The sequence below is a fragment of the Eubalaena glacialis genome, chromosome 4 (genome assembly GCF_028564815.1).
Source record: "Eubalaena glacialis isolate mEubGla1 chromosome 4, mEubGla1.1.hap2.+ XY, whole genome shotgun sequence".
Lineage (NCBI taxonomy): Eukaryota > Metazoa > Chordata > Mammalia > Artiodactyla > Balaenidae > Eubalaena > Eubalaena glacialis.
Window position 1 is genome coordinate 46161795 of NC_083719.1, and position 27581 is coordinate 46189375.

Sequence of the window (27581 nt, forward strand, 5' to 3'; positions counted from 1 at the left end):
CAAACACACAAATGTAAAAGGCTCATCTCGTCTATGAAAGCCTTTGGAGCAGATATATGTCCTACATTAACCAGGCAAAAACAAAAATTCTTTAGTGAAAGCCTAACTACTGGACTGAGGTTATCTGAAGTCAAAAGGTGCAAAACAACAATAATAAAAAACCTCCTGTTTTATTTCTCACATGAAAATCATATCTGGCTAAAAACAGAACTAAAAATTTCATTAGAAAGTGATAATATCAATAAAGACTGAAATCAGGGTTTTGTCTAACAACAAAAAATTTTTATTTCCCACAAGATAAAAGCCTTGACAGAAGTAAGACAGGACTGTTTTGTTGCGTGTCACTTTAACTTTCCTGTGCCTTTATACCTCATCTGTTAATGAAGCAAGTGAACAGGTTGATCTCATAAATCTCTTCCACCTCTAAGGATTTTTGGAATTAAAAAAGAAAAGAACTTTTTTTATTGAGCATACCAAAGTTTGATTTCTCTGCAAAATGGCTGACGGCAAGTGGAAAATGGAAAGGGATCAATCACCTATTCATTTTCAACTCATAACAACTACACGGCTGGGGAATTTCTTCTCCCTCTGGCTACGGCTAGTGTCAGACCCATGACTCAGACTGGAACTAGCCCATCTGGGCTGGAACTACGTTCAAGGTCATTTCATCCATTCCTCTGTTTCTCAGCTTAACTGTCGTTTTAAATCTGTGCAATGATTAAAGAGTTCTATTTTTGGTTCGTGTTTCTTCTTTCCCCAAGAATAGACATCTAGTAACCTGATATCGATTGATATTTGACACTTTTGTTAATAATCAAAATCTCAATATTTCACAGAATCAGAAAAATTATTTGGAGGGGGCTTTGAGGTCATCCAGGGTGAGGGAAAAGCAAAGTCTAAGTAACGTGCCAATTTTTAGACAAAGTGGACAGAAGGTCCACATGAGGCCCTCACCACTCTAATGTTTCTTTCGTGGCTGACTTCATACATATTATTTCAAAGTAATCATGGTTAAGTGGTCAGTGAGAGCGTAAATAAAAATATGCTATCCACGAATGCTAGGTAACGAGCTAAAACTAAAGTAAACAACTTCAGTGGGCCATCCCATATGCAAGCTGGCGAGGGCTCATAAATCACCACGATGGGGATCAAGATTTCAAATGCATACTCTGAGCTCATTTGCCCAGGCCTGTTGATTCAAGCTCCAGTTGCATTGGGTTACCTATATGGCAGTATATAAAGTTCACCTTTTAAGTTTAAAATTAGTTCCCTTCCCAACTAAAGATAGACCACAGTACCTCTTAGAGGTGTGCCCCATATTCTGCACTTGATATAAGTTTTCATTTAAATTCCCATAACCAACCTGTGAGATAAATTTTTGTTAATCCCGATTTACCGAGAAAGCAGAGGCTCAGAGAAGTTGAAGCAATTTAAGTATCCAAGGTCACAACTCTAGTGGGGTGCATTCATATCCAGAAGAGGAATTGCTAAGCTCATTGGAATTTAGGAGATTTAAAGCAGAATCAAGATAAAGGTTCACATTTGTCATCGGCTATTCTGCTCCACTTTTCTCTTGGCATCTAATAATTAATCACTATTAGTGAATCCACCTCAGTCTCTCCTCACCCTGTCCCAGCTTGTACTTTGCTGTCCCACGTCCTCACTCCCAGGCAGCAGGTCCTTAGGGGATGGCCCAGCACTTGGATGTGACAACCCACCCATGCTGCTACTGGGCCATGACTCAAGGAGCCAACAGGTGAAGAAGGTGATGCCAGCTATTGGTGCTAAAAAAGACTCACGCCACGTGAAATACCCTATGTCTATAAATCTCCCCTCTCCAGCTGGTTCTCTCCCTCCCCCCCTACCCCCAAAGCTGACTGTCCTCTCTTAAACATTCACACCCGCACGTGACCCCTCTGGGATTTCTTTTTTCCTCTGAGACTGTCCCAAAGGTTTATTCCAACCAGATTTCAGCATTCCTGAGGTGGGAGGGGGGCAGGAACATGAAGCGGTCAGCCTGTCTCCAGCCAAGGGCAGCCCTGCTCCTAGGTCAGCCCAGCCAGAGTCCTTCTGCCACCCCCCTTCCTCCTCTCACTGTCTAATATGCCTTCCTACTTTTCTTTCCTTCAATCTTCACTCTTCACTCTATCCACGAGCCCAGCTTCCTTTCCCATTTTGCCCCAATAAGAAAACAAACCTCCAAGGCAACTCCACAGTAATAGGTCATTTAAAAAATCCCAATACCTGCTTACACCTTCCCTGAGTTCATTCTAGACCTTCTCTATCTGCTGCCGCCCTCCCCACTATTAAGCTTCATCCCATCCAATTCTATCTGCCTCCACCTCAAATCCCCTGCCAGCTCAGAATTTCAGATCTGCTTTAGTCACTTGGTCTTCTCATCCACTGACCCTATTATCCTTCATTTTACATCTGTGCCCTGTTTACTACCTGCCTGCTAGGCTGACTCCCAGCCTAACAAGCCATCCATCCCACCATCATACTCTTCCTAGGAGCTAGGAGCTAGGAAGGTCCTCTCTGTGCCCGTCCTGACATGACACAGAGAACAAGAAAGGCAGAATCAGCTGCACAACAGGATTCCCTCTAGGGATGATATTTTGCTAAAATGGCTCTTGCTATTTTGGAATCTAGTACTCACTAAGTAAATAAATTAGCACATATTTTGAAAATGCAGCCTGAGAACAAATACTTGTTTCCCTATCTCCCAGTCCTTCCCCCAGATGCTACATTCAGAAGAATTATCTTTACATCTATTAAGAAGCATACGGATCTTGGACAAGTTTAACTGAGCCTCAGTTTTTCATCTTAAAAATGGGGCAAACTGTTTTGGTGTATAGCGTACTGTTTCTGGAACTAAGTTAGAAATGTAAGGTTTTAGGTATGAGTAAACATCAGGATCATATCTCACATTAGAAAGTAAGGCACATACTGATATCTCCTGTTCAGTGTAGTCAAAGACTGCTCATATGTATCAAATGGATAATGCCAAAATGTTTGAAAATAAGGCTAAAGGGCAACAAGTAATTTTTCCACTGAATTCTACTTTGGAGAGAACAAATGCCTCTCATACAGGGACTGAATATTCAGCCTGTAATGATGCAAGCCCTCTTTTGGCTCTTCGACTAGGTACCCTTTATTATTTTACTGCTTTTTAACACTATCTAGAAAAATTAAGATGTAGGCCCAAACAGTATCTTCCAGGAGAAAGTAAACTAATCTTTCCTGATGCATATTAAAGAAATAAGACTGTTTCTAGTAAATAAAAATTCCTATGATTTCTTGAAACCCAACTATCACTTACCCTTATGGAGATCTAAGAGACCACACTGAGAATATCAGATTAAGAAAACAAAGAGCAGAAAATCAACGCGTGTATCAAAGATAATATTAATTAGTTTCATTCTTATCAGAGCATATTGTTGAAACTGACTTGAAATATTCAAAATAAAAAAGTACAAGAAGGGCTTCCCTGGTGGCACAGTGGTTGAGAATCTGCCTGCCAATGCAGGGGACACGGGTTTGAGCCCTGGTCTGGGAAGATCCCACATGCCGCGGAGCGACTAGGCCCGTGAGCCTCAATTGCTGAGCCTGCGCGTCTGGAGCCTGTGCTCCGCAACAAGAGAGGCCGTGATAGTGAGAGGCCCATGCACCGCGATGAAGAGTGGCCCCCACTTGCCGCAACTAGAGAGAGTCCTCGCACAGAAACGGAGACCCAACACAGCCATAAATAAATAAATTAATTAAAAAAAAAAAAAGTACAAGAAGATCGGTGCTTACTAAAAAAAAAAAAGGGAAGGGGCAGGTCAGCAAATAGCCACCTAACACCTAATCTAAAAAAAAAAAAAAAAGGTTCAAGACGTTCACCTGTGTCTATCTAAATTTTTCTATGCTCTTTTTAGCAAAATTACAGCTTTTTCATCCTTTGCAGTCTTGAACCTCTTTTGTGAAATAAGGTTCCTAGCAAATAATAAAATGACACATATATATTTAAAGCACCCATGAAAGCATTTCTATCTGTTTATTAAAAACCGTTAAAGTCCTTTCAGTTTTGAAATTTATCTTCTTCCTAAATTCTTATGACAACGCTCATCATTGTTAAAGTTGTAGCTCATTATTTTTCTGAGGCCTGAAAAAAAAACCTAGCGAATATAAAATAGAACCTTTCTTGGTCAAAGAATGTACTCCTTTTCTAAAATTTGAACTTGATGTAAAGGCATAAAAACGTCACCTAAGAAATGCTCTTTTCTTTATAATTCAGTATAATTTATAATTCTTTAAATATACACACGATAATTTTATTTTTATATGATTCTTTCTTAAAAAGTAATTTTCCACTGTAATGAAATAGCTGTCCTTTCTCCCTAATGGGTATGGATTGGAATGATCAGGTAGAATTAGAAGGAGACTAGCAAAAGGAAAACATTTTGATGTATCCTCTCAAAATATTTTGGAGAGTATTATATAAGATGTCTTTATTCATATTTCGGTCTAAAACAAAAACAAAGCAACCAAAACACTGCTACGCCAACAATGGAAAGCAGCCTTAAAAATCAGCTGGTTATTTTCTGAAATGAAGAAGACAGACATCAGCCTGGACTTACTCCACAATGTCAGCCTCATCTTTGCCTGTTTGCTATGGACACATCCCTGTCAGGCCTTGCTTTCTACTCTCCAGACCTGTTTATGACAGGCCGAGGTGTTTCCTATTATGGTGCCTATGTCTGCAAGCACACTGCTTGCCAGCAATAAATGCCAGAGGCTGCCACGATAGGGATTACAGTGCAGCAGACCAGAGATGCTGCCAGGAACCCAAGCACGACCTGGGTAAAACTGCACAGAATACTCCGTAACAGGCAAAACCCAACAAGCACACCTTTTCTTCCCAGGCTAGCAGGGAAAGTATTCAGATATGTCATTTTTACTGGGAACAAACCTATAATAAGAATGTTATTGCTAAAACAGGTACAGTGGAGAGAGAACAGCTTAAGGCCATCAATAGGACTTGTATGGTTTTTGTTTGTATAATACAAACTTTTAATTTAAATGAGATGAAACTAAACTCAGCATAAACTATGCTAAAATTTCTGATGAGCATCTATAAGCAGGAAAGAGATTTTTAAGTGTGAAATGATCAGGGCTCTTGTCAATAACAGAAAAGCCACTTGCTTGCAAGATATCAACTATCATGTACAGATCCTGTCTACCAATCCAAGGTGAAAAATGGCATTTATTTTAACCAACACCATGCATCCAGTACTAATTTATATGATCAACTACAAAATGATATATTGACACTCACTGGGTTTGGGCTAGAAGCCATGTAGGAGGAGTCATCAGTATTCCTAGTGGCTGGGTAGAAAATTCAGCCACTAGGAATTATGTACTTGAACAGTTATTGAATCCATATACATATCAGAAACATGGTTTGTATTCCATTAACACATTCAAAGATAAAAAGTGTATCTCCCTCCCACAATTTATGAATATGAGTGGAGATAAAGGCTGCATACAAAACCCCAAATGGTGCAGAGACCCTCTAGAAAATGAACTGCTATGTAAGAAGTCAGGAGATATCTAACTATAGGTGGACGTGGACAAGTTTTGGGCCTCGTTTTCCAACTGAGATTAGATAAGTCAGACAAATGATCACTTCTGCTTCCTTTAGTTCTAACACATAAGGCTTGAGTCTGAGAGGAATAATGGGTAACAGTAACAGTGATGCTTTGAAACACTGATCATGTTAAATACTACCAAAACTACCGAAGAACTAAGTGGTAGGCAGAAACAGAGTATATTTTCATTTTACTAATTTCTATTAATTCCACTCAAGTGATAATTAGACAGAAATATTAGGATAAATTTCTTCAATTATTTGACCTAATGTTCAGTAACTCCCTTGCAAAGGGTCTGACAAACAGTAAAGTTGAAGCTATTACCCATAAAGGAAGAATTTTTATCTTCTAAGCCTTAGGGCTTAGATGAGTAAAAATAAACTTAGTCCCTGAGATTGATCAGTGATGATTCCTACAGCACTGAGATTAGAACCATTGAATGGTGCTTTTCCAGAATCACCACCACAATAGCATTCATACAATTCACCCAATGTTTATTGAGCACCTATTCAACATGGCCTTGTGTCCCATGTGATGGGGGCTGGCAAATGAGTAAGACTAATGACCTAGTGTAAATGTGACAGGAATAAAACAAAGAAACAAATATTGTACAGAGAGTTAAGAGAACTACAAATAAAGTCCTGTAGAAGGTCAAAGGAGAAAGACATTACACCCAATTAGGGGAGGCTGGGATGGGAGATATGGGAGAAGACAGGACAGAAAAGGCTTCACAGGAGAGGTAGCATTGCAGGTAGACCCTAAAGGATGGTTAAGATTTGTCTGATAAACTTTTTATTTTAGAAAAGCTTCAGTTTTACAGAAAAATTGTAAAAGTAAGTACAGAGAGTTCCCATATGCCCCACACCCAGTTTCCCCTATTATTAATATCTTATTTTACTATAGGATACATTTGTCCCAATTATTGAACCAATATTGATACATTATTATTAACTAAAGCCCACACTTTATTCAGATTTCCTTAGTTTTTACCGAATGTTCTTTTCTGTTCCAGGATTCCATCCAGGATACATTACATTTAGTCATCATGTCTCCTTAGGCTCCTTTTGACTGTGACAGTTTCTCAGATTTTCCTTGTTTTTGATGACCTTCATAGTCTTGAGGAGTACTGGTCAGGTATTTTGTAGAATGTCCCTCAACTAGGAACTATCTGATGTTATTCTCATGATTAGAGTGGGGTTATATGTTTTTGGTAGAAAAACTCAGATGTCAGTACCATTTTCATCAGATCATATCAAGGGTACCTACTACAACTTGACTTATCACCGTTGATGTCGACTTTGATCACTGGCTGAGGTAGTGTGTGTTTATCAGGTTTGTCCACAGTAGAGGTACTCTTTCCCTCTTTTCACATTGTGCTTTTTGGAAGGAAGTCAATATGCACAGCCCACACTTAAGGAGTGGAGAGTTATACTTTCCTTCCTTGAGAGCAGAGTATATACATAAATTATTTGGAATTCTTCAGCACAAGGGATTTGCCTCTTCTCCCCCATTTAATTATTCATTCAATAAATTATATCAGCTGAACTCATGGCTATTTGTTTTATACCTTGAGTTGTATTTCAACACTAGTTTATTTTCTTGATCAAATAGTCCCAGCTGGGAACTGGGAGCTCTTTCAGTTTGCTCTTGTGTCCCTTTGATATGTTCCCATCAACATTTGTTTGGGCACTTCCTTACTTTCTGGAACTGCAACATGGCTCCAGCCTCATTTCCTGCCCCAGTTCTAGAATCAGCTACTTCAAGGAGTCCTGGTTCCTTTTATTGGAGAATGGTATTAGAAACCGAGATGAGGGTGCTAGATGTGTTCAATGCTACTGGGGCGTCATTGCTTTAGGTTCTCTCAGCTGACTGAGCAAGGAAATGTTTGCATATACTAGATGGTAAAGTTGCTGAGAAGTGCCATGGAAGGCTATGTCCTGAATACAGTTTTCTTAACATTAAGTATTAATAAGAGATTCTGTGCCTGGGTTACTTTCAGTCTCATTCAGAGGAATAACAGGGTGCATTCATTTATGAAAAAAAAGTCGCTGGACTATTCTCCACTATTTAGGTATTTCTGCTAGAAACAGCTTAGAGAGTTTTAGATATTCTGAGAAAACCTCAGGCCAGTTTGATGGGCTATACCATAAAATTACACAAAGAAACAAAAGGTAAACTCCATGAAAAGTCATTGATGGGGAGAAGAGCAAATGAAACATTCCAAGAGTCCTATTTGGTTCACATCAACATCATGAGGCCACCATTCTCTCTTAAAAGGTCACTGCAAGCATAAGTATCAGGATGGCAAACAAACACCTTCTCTAACTCTCACCCCACAAAATAAGAAAAGAAAGATGATATTCCTTTATAGATGGATATAAAGGACTTAACATTACTGAGCACCCACTATGTTCCTGACTCTGTCTAGACAATTTCCATCTTTTAATTCATTAAATCATCACAGTAACTCTTTAACAGAAGAGGAAGCTGAAGCACAGAAGGTAAATTGTCCCATTTATATTTAGTAAAAGGCGGAGAGTGAATGCAACGCAGGCAATCTGGCTACAGGAGAGTGCTCTAAATCCATAGACCATTCTGCCTGAGGAATGAATGCCTAATGAATGGGAGACTTCTGCTGATGATAGTTGGCATTTTCTCCTCTAGTGGGGAAATCCCATTAATGGCAGAGAAGAAAAACCATAGGTTGTTTAAAACAGACATACCTTTCTAACCAAAAATGACTCCCCAGATGGTTCCTACTGCCAATTTAGACTAGTATAATGAAAAGTAGCCCATTGTCTGTGAGTGGTAAGTAAAATGCTTTAAGGTGGTGTGGATGAGTATTTTCTCATTTTGTTACAAATTAATTTCAATGTATGTTAAAAAAATTAGAACATTATATTAAAAAATAACATATTTTAATATAATAATATTATAATAAAAAATAACTAGAACATCAAATCCATGATTTCATGTAATTCCTTGCTTAAGATGAGGCACTCAGGTGGACATTTAACTTTAAAAACTAAATGCTTTAAATAAAAGCATTTAACATAGTTATGAATATACACAGGAAGTCTGAGAACACTAATTTTGACTTGTTATTTATTATAGAATAAAGGTCACATTTTTCTTCTGAAAAATATGATGTTCTTATATTACAAGGAGTATATGACACATGGTTTTTCTTAATCTCTCCTTTCCAATACAGTCTAAGGATAGAATAAATTGCACGTAATTTATTGAGCACCCAGTATATGCTGTTCAGCAAAGTGAGCTTTCTATATATTATATCTAATGCTCTTAACAACCTTCAATTTTATTTTCCCCTTTTATTATGTCCATTTAGAAATGAAGAAATTGAGATTCAGAGAAGTGAGGCATGTTCCCCAAAACATTAGGTAGGAAGCAGCGGAGTTAGAATTTGAAATCAAGTCCACCTGACAAAAAACATCTATGTCCTTTCCACTCTACAAAGCTGCCATAAGCATTGGTGTATATGTCAGGAGAAAGATTAAATACCATTCATCCTCATCACACACAAAATACAGCAAAACAGGCACAAAAAAACACAGAATATTAAACAATAATAACAAAGAAAAATACTTCTTTAAAGATAAAGTATTCTCTAAGTGTAAAGGATAATAAAGCTATTATCACTGCAGTTGGTAACCCAATTATCAAATTTCCTAATGAACAAAGCAGAATTGTTTGTTGTTTAAGCAAATAGGAAGGCTCACTCCTCCCCATCCTAATCCCTGTTAGAGTAAATAAAAGAAAATGCCTTCTTAAAATGTCTTTTAAAACTAATGTGAACAGCAAAATAAAGGGCTACCCACGCTCTATTTCCTAGAAAGATCTCAGGCTAAAAGTGCCAATTCAGCTATCACAACTAGCCAGGTACAGAGCTAGCCCTGGCACAGCTATGCTGTCACAAAATAAACTCCAGCTATTTGCAGTTTAAAAGGATTGGTTTCTTTCTGAAAAAGAGAAAATCAGATTCTACATAGTATTTTATGGATCAACTGAAAATCATTATCAGCATTTCACATCTGCCATAATTATACGTATCTTATGGAATAGTTACAATCTATGACTATCATAGGAATCTTCTTAAACTGAACAAAATCATTACCTATCATCCTTGCTATTTGGGGAAAAAATGTGCTTAACCTATTCATACACTGGGAAAAGTGCTATTTTATCTTGGCCAAGCCTTTTGTTTTGGGAAAAAAAAAAAAGACATAGTTCATAACACTCTGAGACAGAAGTTACCGCTTTCCTATAATTAAATCAAAATGCAATAACTGAAAGCAATTTCTCAAGTAATGACTAATTTACTGAATCACAAAAATAGAAGTTTTTGATAATTAAATGTTAAGGATATTTAAGCTTACTGCCACTAAATATTGATACAGAAACTGAGTTGATGACAGTAGAGATAAAAAAAGATTTGCTTTAATCTTTACTGTTTTATTAAGTTAAAGTCAAGGGCTTCACTATTCAATGAAACATAAAAATATCTGTTAAAGGTGCTTCCCTCTTTCTATTATTACTTAAAATAAAAGCAAAGAAAGTATTTTGTTTAAACAGTGATCATAAAAATAAGCATGCCCAATCTGTCATATTAACTTTAAGGCTCTATATGTAAACAACATAAATCTTTGGTAAATCTACTTTTATAAAGTAGGTGAAAAAGCAGATAGCAAACTCAAAACATCAGTAAGCTGAATTTCTATATTTACGAAAGATATTTTCTTTTAAAATTTAGAGTTTTCCTTTAGGTATGCTGATTAACTCTTAACTCTGTATGACTATGTCAATAAGTTTTAATATTTTGAAGGAAATGACTGTTATTTGCTATTTGCTCTTCATAAAATTAAAATGCATTTTTCAACTAGTTTCACCTTCCTTCTCAGCAAAATTAAACATTTATTTCTGTTCTGTGATATCTTATAATCATGTAATGCTGAAAAATCTTAAGATTTAGCCACTTCTATGAACATTCTATATTCATTCCAGGACCACTCTTGCCCAGAAGAAAATATATCAGCAGTCACAGAAAGCTGTAGTATATGTTACGTATGCATTGACTATTAAAAAGCAGCAGGGGGAGCAGAGCGCAAAAACACTAAGAAAAAGCACCCCAGAAAAGCAATTTAATTTATAGGCAACAGAAACATGATAGAGATCTTTGTTAAAAACCAAACAGACAAAATAAATTCCATATAGAAGTCATGTTCACATTTGCAAAGCTGGCCTACGTACATCTAGAAAGAACTAAAGAAAAACCTTAAGTCTCTTAGAAGGATGTCTGAATCCTAACTTCAAGGCAGCCTTTCAGCTTGAAGCATGGTAGGTTCCAGCAATGCCAAGCCTCGGAACTGCCCCAAATTTAGAGAGAAGAAACAGTACATTTTTATAGTAGTATATTTTGGGGGAAAATCAAGATGATTTTTTCTCCTTCAAACATCGCCACACTTACATTGAAGATGTGGTGAAATGTGCATTATTAGGTCACAAGAGAATAAAGTTACAGGGTTCCACAGCATAACCCTTGAGGCTTAGATCCTGGCCTGCCCTCCTCACATCCTCAGTTTACTTTCTATGAGAGAAAGGTAACCAAAAACACTGTGAAGCTATTCTGCCTTAAAAAAGTCTAAAAAGTTACTTTAGCTTTGCAAAATCTGTACAAAAGGATGGAAATGCACCTACCAATCCCACATTATGTTTAATATTTTCTAAAAATTAATCAGTGCTGTCTTTTCAGTTTTAGAATAAAAGAGAAAAAGTATTTAGCTGTCTGGAATTCTGCAGCTGAAATTTAAGAAAAGATTAAGCTTCTAATTAGAACTTCAAAATGTTTGTGTCTATATTATACTAAAAAAAGTATAAATATAATTTAAGCATTTTTTACAATACAGAACTGTGCACTAAAGACAGTTATTATGAACTGTATTAAAAAATCCATGAAACTTAAAACATCAAGTATAAATTACAACTGAATGGTAAAAAAAATATTTTAGCCAAGTAGGCAACCAATCAAGTTTAACCTAAACCTTCAATAATAATACCAATAATGGCAGGTATAGTGCCTGTCAGACACTATTTATTAGCTAACTATTTTACACATATTCTTTCAAATTCTTACACTGACCTTTCAAAATAGATATCATTGAGCTCATCTTATGCTAAGGAAACCAAAGCTAAAAAAAGTTTGTCATTTCTCTAATGTAACTCAGCTAGTAAGGAACAAAACCATGATTCAACTTCCAGGTCTGTCTGCCTCCAAAGCTTTGAGACCTCACCAAAACCTCTCTGAACTCTAGCAGTGAGGTTTCAAAGGAAATCTGTACAAATCTTGGGCAGATTAATGGGCTTATGAGGCTAAATGCTGTAGATTTAACCTCTCAAACGAAATGCCATCTGGAGTCTCTTACCCTGCTTGGTACAAGCATCCTACATGTATTACAGCCAACGTTGGCAGTGGCCAAAGATTCAATAATTTTCCTGTCTCAATACCATCAATAAGCATTATGCACATTACAATCCCAATCAGGAAATACATCTAGTTGCTTCTAAAGCATCATTTAAAAACTGCTAATAGTTCAGATTCCTTCTATTAAGATTTTTTAAAATATGAAGAATTCCTTAACCCAATTTGTTAAATGACTTTGAGGAATCAATTTCCTTCTTCCTAACACCCAAATCCACCTCCATAATAAATATTTTCTCTACATAATCACTTAAAAATCCTGATTTCTTACTAGTATTTTATTATGTCATTTTAATCTATTAGAGTACTTTTTTTTAAAGCCTGAAAAAGAGAAGAAAACAAAGAAAAACTTCATGACTTTTCAAGGGAAACACCGGTTTGGTTCGAACAAGTACATGTGAAAAGAATGGACGGCAATAAGACTAATAACCAAAAGCAATGTTTCAGACTTATTCTTTCACACTCAAGAGATGCTCGACAACCTAGCGGACACGTGACGCAAGTTGTCACATTTCCAGTTCAGACTTAGGTTCGGCATCACTCCTGGGGACCTTTAGATCAGCTGCTCCAACTCAGTTTACAGCTCATGTGGATGTGACTTATTTGTGCCCTTGTTATCTGGCTGAAGGGTAACTTTACAACCTTTACCAAGAGCTCTTTTTCCTTCTATGCTAATCCGTTTTCATCTATAAAAAGTCACAGGAGCTTAGCACTCATTTAGAAATGAATGGGTTTAAAAAAAAAAGAAATGAATGAATTAGACATGAAAAGTTTAATCAACAGCTTCAGGTGAGTTGAATTTTTTAGTGTTAAAAATAAGTGTCATGTCAGTAATCTTACAAGACATAAACACAGCTAGAACGACTATATTTTGAAAAAGTCTTTTCTCACTTAACCTAGATTTCACTTCAACTAAATAAATTCACCTCCTACACTAAACCTGTAAATTAACCTAAAGTCTGAGGGGCCTTCACAAGAAAGATTAAAAAAAATAATCTCTGTCTTTAAAAGACAGGGATTTTAAAAGAAAGAAATGCCCTTAAAAGAAAGAAATCATTTTGACCAATCATTGTGACCTCAAGTTTTATTTTTTCATCTTAAAGTATAGATAAATTAATACTTGACAGTTGAAGTCATTTACAATACATGACTAGATTTCATGTTAATTTTTAAATTCAAATAGAGGTCTCATCATTAAGAGTATGGATTAGGGGGAAAGTAATTGTAGCTGCTGAAGTTCATTGTGCTGAAAAAGTACTGTCAAATCATCTTGAAAATATAAGCAAAGCCTTGCACATCTTTTGGTGCCTTCTGGTTTTTCCTTTTACTACATAGAATTAACCAGACAAGAGAATAAGAACTCAGGCCCACTGCAGAATGGTCCCATTTGGCGTTTAGGACACTGGAGATACTCAGCATATGTCTACTGTTATTATGAACCAACTTATGAAAGAACAATCTATATGTTATAAAATGAATCAATGAACTAAGAATTTGTTAGCCAGATGAGAACAATGGCACCTGATGCCACGGCAGGGAGTAAGAGAGTAATAACCCATCATTTTGATGAGGAGCCATACCAAATTTAGAAATGAGGCTTAAATGACAAAAAAAAAAAATACAGATTTGATCATCAGTGTGCATATGGGTAGATCAGTGTGCTTACGGGTAGATTAGTGCCCGCAGATAGTGACCGGGGGGTCCTTTTTATCTTGTTTATTTGAAGCTAGCTTTTTACTTAAAAACCATGCTGTCTGTATAAGCATTGTCAACAGATAAGACAATCAAGTGGGTGATATGCTATGATATTTTTTAAAACTGCATGAGAAAAAAACAGGTGGTATAAAAACTATAGTAAACTAAAAAAAAAAAAAAAAAGCATAGCTCTCTGAAAAATATGTGCATGTAGATAAACAGTAAAATGGTATACCTTCCTGACCTTGTAAATAGGTGGCCAAAGATATTTAAATATCTTTAGGGAGCAACTGTTATTAACTGCCACACAAAGTTACCAGTCCTTACTGGCTAAATCCCTCAGCCACCTGCATCCAACATGCCCATGCCTCCTTTCCTATCCCCTGAGCCAAACAATCATTAAAAACATACATAATCCCCCCCCCAAAAAAAACCAAAAAAACCATACATAATCCCAATTATTTCCTTACATAACTGAAGATTGTTTTAAAAAAAAACAAACAAGGAATTCCAAAAAATACACCAAAACGGACAACACTCTACCTTTGCTTTAAGGCTGTGCCCGGCTAAGGGTTGATTCTCAGCCCTCAAACCTCCACTATCCACCAAGACCAGCACCTTGGCATACGGCACAAATGCCCCATTGAAGCATCACTGTAACTAAATAACCTCAGAAAACTGGACTCTCTCTCCAAGATTCACGGAAACAAAGGCAGTGATCACAATGAACCTTAACTTTGACGTCCCCTGTGGACACATATGGCCAAGCAAAAAGATAAAGGCTCAGTTCTTACAGGGTACCCTGACACTTAGATAAATGGGGGTTAAGGTTCCAAGTTCAGTGAACTCTTCTGCGTTTGAGTTCAGTAGGTGGTGACATCCAAAGGATTGCACTGACCTCTAGTAATTCTTATTTTCCACTGGGAATCCCAAGAATACCCTAAACCATGGATTGCCTGTAGACCAGACTCGGTTTCTGTTGCAAGGGCAAAGTGTCACTTAGAAGTACCCCTCCAAACACACACACACACACACACACACACACACACACACACACACAGTGTCTTGGGGGTACTGCAGTCAAACTATGTCAAAGTTGCTTTTGCAAAATGTTTAATTTCTCTGGAGTGAATCGAAGAGAGAGGGAAGGCACGGCATCAGGAACCTCCTTCCAAGGGAGCCAAAATGCAGTGAGTGTGACAAACCCCTGTATGTATTTCCCCGGGCCACGGGGACGGATGGCTTCACCAGCGTGGGAATCAGCAGCCTAGGAGCCTCGGTGAGAGCCGAGCCGGGGCTTACCTTGTTGGAGGCCATCTCACTGACGGAGTGCCTGGTCTGCAGGGTCTCTAGCTGGTCCAGACACCAGTCCAGCTCCTCCAGGGTCTCGCTGGCCAGTTTCTGGTAGGCCTCCTCTGCGAAGAGATAGGGAAAGGGGCACTCAGTTCTCAAGCGCTTCACAGGGCCGCCGGCGAGTTCAAAGGGGGCCATCCTGCCGTACCCCGTCATGCTCGGATGCCCGGTGCCCGCACATGAGGGCTGCTCCTTCATATTGACGAGCCGGGCACCGCGAGGGGGGCCGGGGCTCTGCTAGCGGTGCGGCCGGCCTCGGGAACGCACGCCCTCTCCAGCTTGGCGTCTCTGTTCGGCGTCCAGGAAGGGCGCGCCAAGTGCGGCAAGTCAACTTCTACACGGACCAAAACCCTCAAGATGCGACTTTGAAGAAGTCCTGGTGCCGGAGGACGGCGAAGGGGATGGCGCGCGCGGCCGGGAGCCCGCCCCGCGGAGGGAGCGTCTGGTCCACGGCGCGATCTGCGCGGCGCCCGGCCCCGCGCCCGCCCCTCCTGCCGAGCCTTCACTCAAAGCGAATGAATCAGCCGCGGCCGGGTGCGCAGCCACCACGTTTCCTGTTTTCTTTCTCAACTCCTCCGGCGGCGGGCGCAGCGCGGCTCCATCGCCGCGGCTTTCCGGGAACACTCCCCCTCGCGCCCCGCACGGCCCTTGGCGCCGCCCGGCTTCTCCTCGGCTCTCTCACGCCGAGATCGCCCGGGGCCACGGCCCGCCAGGGGCCCCCGCCGCCCCACCGCCTCGCCGCAGCATCACCCCGCGCGGCCCCGCGCCGCTCGCTCGGAAGCCCGACTGGGGAGGCGCGGGCGCTAGAGTGTGTGTCCGTGCTGCTGCCGGGGGCCGGGGCGAGGGGAGCGGCGGAAAACCCGGCGTGGAGCGCCCGCCGCCGGCTCGCCCGCCGCCCGGGGTCGCGCCCGCCGCGGGGCTCAGGCGGGACCTGAGGCGCACGCGCGCGCGACGGCGCACCTGCCCCGCGGGGACCCCGCGCGCCCAGCCGAGCGGAGGCCCTCCCGGTTGCCCAGACGGCCCGAGCCTCCGCGTCTCCACCGTCCCGTGCTTCCTGCGAGCTTTCGCGGGAGAGCCCGACGGGCGGCACAAGCTGGGTTATTTAGGACCCGCGCAACCGTTTGTGTGGGTTTGGGTTTTAGTGTTTTGTTTCTGAGGGTTTAGGATTTACCTACTTCAAGAGGACAGGGTGGTTGTGCAATCAAAAGTATTTCTATTAAGACCAGACCCTCGGTTCCCAGCCCAGCCTCTGCTAAGAACCATACGTCTAAATTTCGGGGTGGACATAAGCAAGCAAACAAAAACAATGTTGTGGGTCAGAACGCCTTAGAATTCACAGATTTGGCAATATGTTGTGTTTTCACGTTCAGAATTGTCTAAGAGTTACAGTAAAGGAAGAGCAATGTGAATGCAGCACGCCGTACGGGCAATTTACGCCTGTCCTGCATACATGCTTCCTTCGTCAGTGGAATTGCAAATCAGGGACCGGGATGGTATTTCGATGCCAATGGGAAGAGTCTGGAAGAGTGTTTCTACCCACCGTGCACAGAAAAAACTACAAACGTGAGCAAATGGAAAGACCACATCCAAAGACAGCGTATGGAAGCAGGTTCTAGTTACAAAATTTGACCCTGGGGGAGCTCTACAGTAAGGTATCAATTGCAGAGAACTTCACTATATTAGCGTGCAGGTAAGCGAACCTTTTAGAGGAGGGAAAACATCCAAACTCCCAAGAGCCCATCTTACGAAACTTTGTTACTGTCAATTAGAAAGAATACACTGAAAAGCTTACATGAAGGTGAGATCCTTTTCCTTGGTCTTCGAATCGACAGGTATTGGAGAAGAAATTCTGCCCTTGAAATTTAGACTCCATAAATGATGAGTGGCACAACAAAAAATTTCATGGACTGAATCTCGGGCTCCTGGGATTTTCCAGATAGGTTTTTATATACCATTTGTAAAAGTTAGAATAACTTTCAAAGTATTTGTTACATGGGCCATGTGGCTTATTATTATCAGGGATTCTTGAACTGTTTGCTATTCACTTTGGGAACTCTAGGTTAAAAATTGCCTCTTTTATTCCACTTTTTTTTTTCCTGCACCAATCTCTGTAAATACATACTTTTGGGGAACAACAACTACCTAACCTTGCCAGGTGAATTAAAGTGTGATTGGAGCTTTTCCCCCAACAAAAGGAAAAGCCTTAAAGATAATCTTAAATCGTAAGTATAAGGTATTTTATCTGTATAGCCTTTCCCTGATTAAGTATATAAAAATATAACATGATTGTTATAAAATTTGAAACATTACACAAAGATGTAATGCAGAAAGTTCCTTGTAATCCCATACCCTAAAGATCACAAATAATAATTAAGCCTATGACCATAACACATTTTCATTTTACTTAATATCTTCCATATGCAACTATAGCATTGCCTAGTTGTGATGGCAGTACATGTACTATATGGTTTTATTTTGGCTTTTTTCTTCCAAGGTATAAAATAAGGATGTAGGAATTTTAAGAGGAAATTAACTTATTTTAGGTGATTTGATTTGGGCTATCCATAGTTAGCACATCCAATGGATTAAAGATGCATGACCATTGATTGTATCTAGGATTTGTTCACTGCCATCTTTCCAGTCACTGGTTATAACTGGAAGCCAGGAATCCCCTCTCCACACCTCAAAGGCTTGGTGTTCCGTGTTCCTCTCCCCTGCTCTCCAACTTTTCCAAAGTCTGAGCCCCAGGGGGACCTCCCAGTCCCCCTCCCATCTTCACCAACTCCTCAAAGCTTTTCAGAAATATAGGCCTTGGACCTAACAGGATGTGGCACCACGTATTACACTTCAGTGTTTAATTTTTAATTGTAATAGTGAAGAAGTAATTCAGTAAAGTTTCAATGCCTCAAGACATTATGTACTTAAATAAAGGACTTGCTCTTAAGAAGGCAGTACAGCGACAAGAGGGACAGCTTGTTTCAGAAGATCTACTTTATGTCCCAATCACAGATTAGTCATTTTGACAATCAGCATTTGAGTACAGTAAGAATGTGGCCTGTGTATGTATTTTATTTTATTATTTTTATTTGTTTAAAACACCTTTATTGTGTATGTATTTTAAGTTCTAACTACTTCTGCATGCACTGTATAAATCTGGAGAATGAAAAAAGAAAAAAAAAAAAATGACCAGAGCACACCTACATACCAATAAGTAAGAAAATAATTACTAACAACAGAGCAAAGAACAGTTTGTTCTATAAAACTGTTGCTCAAATAAAGAATTACTGTTGATATTAGCATAGAGCTGAGAATACTACTTTTTCCAAATTCCTAGGTTTATAGGCAATATGGTCAGCCACAGTTTTTCAGGATCAGTGTTAAAGCTTAACTTTTAGGAATTTTAACCCCAAATGTTCTAAAACATCAAGTAACTGACTTTTTCATCCCCACTAAAAAAGCCTCAATGTGGAGTTGCCAGCTCTCCCCCAGGAAACTGAGTCAGCACACCAAACAACACTCCTAAATGTCACCAACATTTCACAGGACAAAAACAGTCAGCTAGTTTAATTTGGGGTTTTACCAAGAACACATACTGCATTCATTAATAAAATACTTTTCTCCCCAGAGAGTAGCAGTCACTGTGGCACTACTTGAAAATATAAGAAAACTCTTCTATTTTCCCGTCCAAAATCTTGCTAAGTCAAGGAACTACAGGGAAAAACTGCCTAAGCAACAACTCTTGGCCAAATTCCATAGAAGCCAGGAGAGGGCCCTGGAACAGCAACTGAAAAATAACTTGAGCCTTTGGAAGTCCCCTCCTACAGCAGCATCAGTTTCCTTCAAGGCCCCCTTGAACTATGTGACACCCGTGTTTCTGCTCAGGATCTTCTGTGAACAAACAGTCCTCAATTCTTGCAGGCCAGCACTTGGCTTCCGTCATTGTGATGTGATCAAGGGTTCCCCTGACACATGGCCTGAAATGGTGCCAGGAGCTCCAGGAGAAGATGCTGAAGCAGCAGCTTCCTTTTGAAAAGGAAAAAAACTAATTGCCTCAGAGCCACAGCAGTGAGCTAGAGGTTGAGGTCATTTTCTTGTGAAATGTTCAGCCGCTTACTCTTACCCACAACTTACAGCGATGTTGACCATTGAGGTAAAAGGATCCGTTCTACGTAATGTGTGACTCTATGGATGTCAGTTTCTTTGCCAACTCTTGACTGATTAAAGGTCTGTATAAATTTGTCATAACTCCTAGACAGGCCTATTGGTGTAAATGAAGAGAACAAGTCCAAAAAAATCACTTTACCTTGGACACCATTTGCTTTCCCTTAATTAAAAAAAAATAAATACAAACTGTAATGGCTGATTCAGATTGTTCTTAAAAATTAAAAAAAAAAAAAAGCCCTTGGGGGCTTCCCTGGTGGCGCAGTGGTTAAGAATCTGCTGCCAATGCAGGGGACATGGGTTCGAGCCCTGGTCTGGGAAGATCCCACATGCCGCGGAGCAACTAAGCCCATGCGCCACAACTACTGAGCCTGCGCGTCTGGAGCCTGTGCTCTGCAACGGGAGAGGCCACGACAGTGAGAGGCCTGCGCACCGCGATGAAGAGTGGCCCCCGCTCGCCGCAACTGGAGAAAGCCCTCGCACAGAAACGAAGACCCAGCACAGCCATAAATAAATGAATAAATAAATTAAAAAAAAAAAAAAAGCCCTTCACTAAACATCTCCTAAGAGCAAGTAATTAAATGTATATCTTCCTACGCAATTCCAGCTTCTCCTTTCCTAATTCCCACCCAAATTCCCTCTTTGTTCCTAAGGATGGAATTGATAGTGTCTAAAGCAGGTAGAACTGGAGAAAAATGATTTCCACTTCACCATGTATTGCTTCAAGCTAGTCACTCCCTGAATTTGCTACAGTAAAAGATTGATGCAATTTAGCTCTAACTTTTGCTGACTTTTTTTTGTCTCTACATTTTATCTGATGGGAAATACATGAAGGAGTTGGATACACTTTCAATGTGTACATGTAACAGGTTTAAGCAGAGCTTGCCAGTGGCAAGCTGTTCTCATTTCCAAGTGTATTTCTGGCATCAAGTTCTTGTTTTGAAATCTTATGAAAAATATAAAATTTCACTTAGTACTTCAAAAAACCTCCAAGGAGAAGGTGTACATAATTTTGTGAGTTTTTTTCTATCTTCCCACTATCTATGATTTTTTTTTCTGGGTCTGCCCAAGGCTCTAGTAGAATTTTTTAATGAAATAAATACAAGATTGGATTTCACTGACTTCTAGTACTATCAGAAATTCAACAAACATTTATTTAGCACCAAGTATGTGTCACGCACTTTATTAGAGTCTGCAAAAACAAGATGAATGAAAGAATGTGCCCCTTATCCAAGGAAAGCTTAGAGTCCAGGGGTGGATGGTTTCAGCATACTATATTGTAGAAAGCATTCTGAAAGAAGGAAGCATGGAGGCTATGGGAGAATAACAGAAGGCAATTTAAATCAGAGGTGGAGTGGGAGAAGGCTGAGGCTTAAAGAATGAAACAGGAGGTAAGTGAAGGGGGTGGGAAGAGTTTTTAAGGGAAAATAATATGAACAAGCACATGGGCCTGAGTTCAAAAGATGTATGTATATGTGTATGTAGGGAAAGGAACTCCCATGAGTAGGACCTTGCTCGGGGGAAAGAGGCTGGAGAAATCCACAGACACTGGTCATGGAAGTCTTGTCAGGCATGTGTAGGGGCTTTGGACTGAATCTTCAAAAGGAGGAGCCACTGAGTGATTTGGAGTACTGCTTGATAGGGGATCTGGTTTTATTAAGATGGAAAATTCTAGGACTCTGCAGTAAATGGGATTGAGGGAAGCAAGGCTGAAGTCAGTGAGACCATTATCTTCAGCCATGTTATTGGTAGAATAAAATAAATAATTTACAGAATATTTGCTTTTTTGATGATTATTCTTATCTAAGACAATCTCAGTATTAAAATTTGACATAAGCATTTGCTCTCATGACATGTCAGGCATGAATAGAAGGACTGCTCAATGGGACTTCCGAAGGAATAGACTTCTTGCTCTTAAAAACTACAGTCTTCTGAAATTGTCATCATATTGTATTCATCGTAACTCTATTCACCAGAATTTCTTTCAGGGAGAGTGCAAGAAAGTGCTTGACAAGGCTACTTATTACAGAAGATGGGACTTTAAGGAGTACTGGTTTGGGCGGAACTAACCTGTGGTCTCTTCCACATAGGAAAGGGGAAGAATATGCTTGTTGCTCCAGTGGGAATATATGTGGGGGGGGGTGTGTGTGTGTGTGTGTGTGTGTGTGTGTAACAGAAAGGAGTCAGTTTTGTTTACAGGATAATTTCACCCTATAAATCTCCCACTCCCCCCAGTCTTTAATAAAGTTACTGAAGGTACAAAATGCTGAGATAAAGAGATTTTGTTTTGTTTAATCTGAGCTTGGAGGCCAGATTGGCTCAAACTGAAATGTCAGCCTGAGCTGACACTGAGAAGAGACAGAGAAAGAGGAGGGAGCTTCTGGAACTCAGTGTAAGAGCAGGAAGGAATTTTGTCCAAGGAATTGGAGTTTGAGCCAAGCTTAATCAGACATCTGGATTGCGGACTTTATGTGACATGTGAACGACTATAAGTAATATTACTCCTTGATGGAAACTAGAAGAGTAGGAGGTGGTTCCCATCTCCATTCCACTACATACAAGCCATAATCCCTGGCACATCACCTAATCTTTCTTGGACCTTAATTTCCTCACCTGTAGATTGGGGATAATAACAAGAACCTTGTAGATTATTTTAAGTGAGAGACCGTGAGTTAAATAACCTTGTGTTGCTTACCTACTAGATTCTTTTCCAGGCACTGCACCAAATGATGGAGATTTAGCAATGAACAAGGTAGTTAAAAGTTCCTGCCTACTCTCAAGGAGTTTACATTCTACTGGTTATAATAATATTCTTTTCACCTGAATAAACATATATTGAACACCTGCTAGGTCCCAGGCACTGGGTACACCAAATGGAAGGAAATAAATAACTTTGGGTTTAAAGAAGCTCATAGTCCAATGAGGAAGGCAATTATTGGAGATATGTTTGTAAGTTTCCACCAAAACCAGGCAGTAGGTACAGCAAAGTCGGCACAAGGCAGAGATGGGGGACAGGGAAGGTGCCAACTACCACATCTCAGGAGAGATCTGGGAAAACTTTCTGAAAGAGGGAATGCCAGCCTTGAGTCTCCAAGGATGAATTGAAGAGTGAACCAGGTGAGAAATGGGAGGTGACATCTAAGATAGAGAGTAAAGTGTCACTGCCAGTTAGAGAACATAGGCCATTCAGGTAGCTACAAGCAGAGAAGAATGCTAAGTTTGGGGTCCAGCAATGGACAAAGATAAAGGTGGAGAGGCAGTTATGGGGGATTTAGTATACTATTCCAAGAGTTTATGGTTTTTTCCCGAAGGAGCCACTAAAAATCTAAGCAAGAATGTCACATGGTCAGATTTGCTTTTCAGAAAGATTACTCTGGGAAGTGTGAAAGGAGGGTTGGAGAAAGACAAGACCAGTTAGGAGGCCTAGTGTGAGAGGAGAAGCTGCCAGAAAGGTAGGGAGAGAACCTCTCAGGAGCAAAGAAAAAGAATTTCAAAGGAGAGAGTATCAAGGCATAGCCACTGATATCCAAAACAGACCATATACACCCACCGGTTTGAGGTAAGATGATTTTCATTCCCAATTTATATTTCACCAACAAAGATTAGAAATGCTAGTGAGGAAGCTTCTCTCTGGGAATTTGTTTCAATAAAAGAACAACAAACATTTTGCAAAAAGGCTGAAAAAAAAAACTATTAGAACTATGTATGTTATTTTCATACTCCTGTTACAACCTTAGGAGTCATTTTGATTCCCGTGGGGAGGGGGCTTGTAGGAGGGTATCTGTGTTTCCATCAACCTTCAGGGATGACACAGGCATCTTTATCTCTGTCAGTTCTTGCACAAAGCATTCCTTATAGCAAGTAAGGTGTTTGCTTAGGTGATCTCTACTTCCTACCCAGCTCTGGTACTTGCTTATTTTATAACTTCTGATACTATGTTAATCTGGGTGAGGTGTTGGTTTTGAAGTTGTTCATGACTGATTAACCTGGATGGGGTCAGGTATTACTATAGAGGGCATTCCAGAATTGACCAGATGTCTTCAAAGGTCCCATCCAATACCATGGTTCTGGAACTCTGTGAGTTTAGCTCAACTGTATACCAGGTATGGATGTTTTACATTTGAAATTGAGATATTTTGAGAAAGAAAGTTATTGATAAATAGAAAGTCTTGCTTTCTCTGCTGTATATTTATACCCTCTACCCCTGCCCCCAACCATATTCCCATCTAATACTTTGCCAATTGATTTACCAATTTCTTCTTAATTTCTACAACTGCCACCTTCAGTCAAATCCTCATCTATATATTTCTAGATTCGTGTAACAGCGGACTACTGGATCTCCCTGGGTGCAGTTTTTCTCACCACAGTCCTGTTTATAAAGTCAGAATAATCTTCCTTAAGCTCTGTTTTTAATGTGTAAGTTCCTCACTCAAAATTCAGCTGCACAAACTCCCTCCTTCTTATTCTATGAATGCCATACTTCTTGAGTTCACAGAAGGCCTTTTTTTTTTTCCAGTGGGCTTTTTTCCACACCATTCCAGCTCCTCTTATTCACCATCCCATCTAAGGCTGCCATTCTCAGCCAATCCTTCCACCTAGATACAATTTGCTGGCTTCTGCCTCTATGACTGTGTTTATGTCACTTTTATATGTGTTTCTAGGCTTTTCTACAAGTGCCTAGGACAGTTGCTGACATTTACAGGCACTCAACAAGTATTTGTGAGCAAATAACCAATAAGTAGGCATGCTTTATAACAAATAAGAATATTTCTTTCCAAGTAAGATTTAAGTAGTCATCATGTCCTGGGTATGCCTCTCTAGATGTATCCATCTTCATCTATCTCTTATGCTACATCTCTTGCTTTCGAACTGTGTTGTCTGTTGTTAAAGAGTATCAGGAACTAACATTGCCAGAACTTTGGAATGGTTTATGCATCACGGTGTCTTTTGGAAGATATATTAATATTATACTGAAATGATAGGTATTATGATAAATACAGAGAATGAACTTTATTAAATCAGGCAAAATTTTGAAAGATTCCGTCAATATGCAGGTATGAAGTTTGAGGGGAACAAGTGAATGAACTAAGGGCTGTGTGCCATCCATCCTACCAAGATCAAGAGAATGGGTTCCCCACGCAAATCAAAATTGGGAGAATAGCTGGATCTCCTACCTACTTACCTATTCTTGCTGCTCTGAGTTTAGCCAATCTGTAGTGCTCATGTTATTTTCTAACAGTCATATTTAAATCTATATTTCTCTCTCAATGTAATAAACTTAAATACTGTCTATGGCCTCCCCATTAGATTATTCTGTGTTTTCACTACTTCATCTCCCCCATCCACCCCATCCCCATCTGTTTCCCCATTCCTACACCCCACACATACATACTCTGTTGGTTTTATGCTTTAAAAAATAATTTAGATTTTTTAATTCTAGACTTTTATTTAGATTTTCCTTAGAATATGACTTTTCTGTCTTAAGAATCCTTTCTCAATCTTTATAATTCATGGTCACATTATATCATGTATTTCTTTTCACCATTACCTATACTTGATTCATTGCTCACTATTCTATCTTGTACACTCCATCATCCTTATCTCCCAATCTTTGTTCTGACTTTTCACATGGAAGGAAAACTCCCTTAAGTGATTGCCCATAAAGGAGACATTGGTGGTAGGTATATTTTGATTCCCTGTACTTCAAAAGGCACAATGCTTGTAAACCTTTTTGGAAGTCTAATAAACCTTTTGAGAATCTAAAGCAACCTCTCCAGAAAACTGGAGATAAGTTCATATAATCAGAGTTTTTATTTTAAAAGTGTTCACTGGCTTCCCTGAAGTCCCCAAGGACTCCAGGTGAAGACTTCCTTCCTGAATGGAGAAAAGAAAATAATTGTTTTAATCAAAACTGCTCCAGAATGTTTTACTCCGAATTGGTACCTCTGCTGCCTTCTTTGTTTCCTTACTCCCCTTCACTAGGGATACCTAAAGAGAAGTAATGCCAAAGAGACATTCATTCCATTTAAGGGAATTGAAGTCTGAGCTAAGAAAAATATATCTATACAAAAGGTGTCCAAAAAAAGGCTAGGCTCTTTCAAATAGGCTATGAATAGGTTTGAGAAGGGTAACTTCTTATGTCCCATTTTTATACTCACTACTTGTGCTATAAGTAGAACATGTGAGTGAGAAGCCACGTCAGCCTACTGGTAAACCTGCATTTGTTAAATGTGTATACATTATAGAGCAAGTTTCAGCACTCAAGATTATATCATACATACATGGATGGTCTACTTGTGCATGAACTGGCACCATACACAAGCTTAAGTAAAATAAATTAGTTTTCTAATTGTACAAGGGTATCTGGGGAGGTTTAGATTTGGATAAGAAAGCTCTTACACACACATGCAAAGACCCACAACCCGTAGAGTTCCCCATGGGAAGCAGTATGACAGATCAGAAAGAGCATAGATTTTTAAGTCACCCAGAATTTGAATTCCAGCTTTGCCATTGTTCTAGTCATCATGTTATCTTAAATTAGTCGTTTAAATACCTGAGCCCATTGTATAAATTGGGAATTAATTTTTATGAGAAATGCATGTGAAAATGCATGTAATGCACGTATATCTGTCTTATAGCAGGTACTCAATCAATAGTAACTATTATTCTGACCCAACTTATAAGGTTGTTTAAATAAATTAATCTATAATAAAGCATTTCATACATAAAAGGTTACTTCCACTCTCACAGGTTCTCAATCCTAAGCCAATTACTATTTTCTTACCATCATCCTTCAATTATTAACCAGTTCTGGGCTGAACGTGAGTGAAGAATCTAAGATCTAGAATGGCCTTCACAAGACCACACCAAATCACACAAAGTCACTAGTATTTACAAATACGTACAATTATGTCATTGGTTAATGACAGAACACCACTTACTATGTAGTTACTGGGAGATATCACTCCAACATTTCCCAAAGAATGTTTAAATGAACATAATTCCTATGAGAGTCTCCTTACTAAGAGAATTCTGTGGGCAAACAACACTGGGAAATGTTATATATGATTTTAAGGAGCAGTGATTTTAATGGAGATGAACCTACCAAAAGCTAGAAGTTCTACAGCAAAGAGACCTATTTAATGTCATTTAACAAGTATTATTAAAACATATTTGATCTTGGAGTGCAACAACTATAATGTCTTGAAGCATACTTTGGAAAACTTTGCCCTATATCATGTCAGGTGAGTCTGAAAACATAAGCACAATACATATGTTCTGTAGGTTCCCATATATTTGAAATCTCCACCAAGGACATCTTTTTTCCCCTCCTCATGCCCTCATGTACTGTTGAGAAATGGCCAGAGTAATCTTCCTCCTCCCCTTCCTTCCCCTTTCTCTCTCTTATCCCAGAAAGAGAGCAGTCCAACAATCCATACATATTTATTGAGCCTCTCTGCTGTGCTGGTTGCTGTGAAATACAAGAACATGAAAGATTCAGTGGCCTGGGCCTGGGAAGGAACTTATAATACCCTGCTGAGAAGATCAGACACATGACCAGTTGCTGCCTAGAGACAGTGGAAGGTGGCATGGAAATCATCAGCTTCGAAGTGCCACTGTGGCTCAGGGCAGGGAGTAGGAGGTATGGACGGCAGCTAGGCGTGCAGGGTTCCAGGAAGAAGGTGAACCTGGATGGAAGTCTTCGGCGCAGTCTGTGGTTTGAATGGCTGTGGGTGGGAGGAGGGAGTCAACTGGCATTCTTTTCAGGTAGAAGAAACATCTGAAACCTGAATAAAGGTTCCATGTGTGGGTGGAAAATAGCCCGGATGGAGTAGACTCCTTCCAGGGAGCAGGAGGGAAACAGAGTGGAATACTTCAATGTGTGGCCTTGAGCTAATGGATATTGAGGGAATTGCATAAGTGTGCTTGTGGCCCAGGAGGATAAAATGAGCAAGGGAGGAGGTAGATTAAGAATCCATTGCAGGACTTCCCTGGTGGCGCAGTGGTTAAGAATCCGCCTGCCAATGCAGGGGACACGGGTTCGAGCCCTGGTCTGGGAAGATCCCACATGCCATGGAGCAACTAAGCCCGTGTGCCACAACTACTGAGGCTGCGCTCTAGAGCCCGTGCTCCACAACAAGAGAAGCCACTGCAATGAGTAGCCTACGCACCACAAAAAAGAGTAGCCCCCGCTCGCCACAACTAGAGAAAAGCCCGCACGCAGCAACGAAGACCCAATTCAGCCA

General features: G+C 39.8%; 1 protein-coding gene across 9 annotated transcripts in view; it reads right to left on the bottom strand.

Annotated features, from left to right (window-relative positions):
- PDE4D (phosphodiesterase 4D) overlaps positions 1–27581 on the bottom strand; it is a 721935-nt gene that overhangs the window by 39120 nt on the left and 655234 nt on the right. For 8 of the 9 annotated variants that reach the window (XM_061189275.1, XM_061189273.1, XM_061189277.1 and 5 more), the window contains one exon: positions 15124–15236. In XM_061189275.1, coding sequence (XP_061045258.1) covers positions 15124–15236 — 113 coding nt within the window. Of the gene's footprint in view, positions 1–15123; positions 15237–15322; positions 15852–27581 lie in introns of those variants that run through there. The other variant, XM_061189282.1, reaches the window with a different exon arrangement.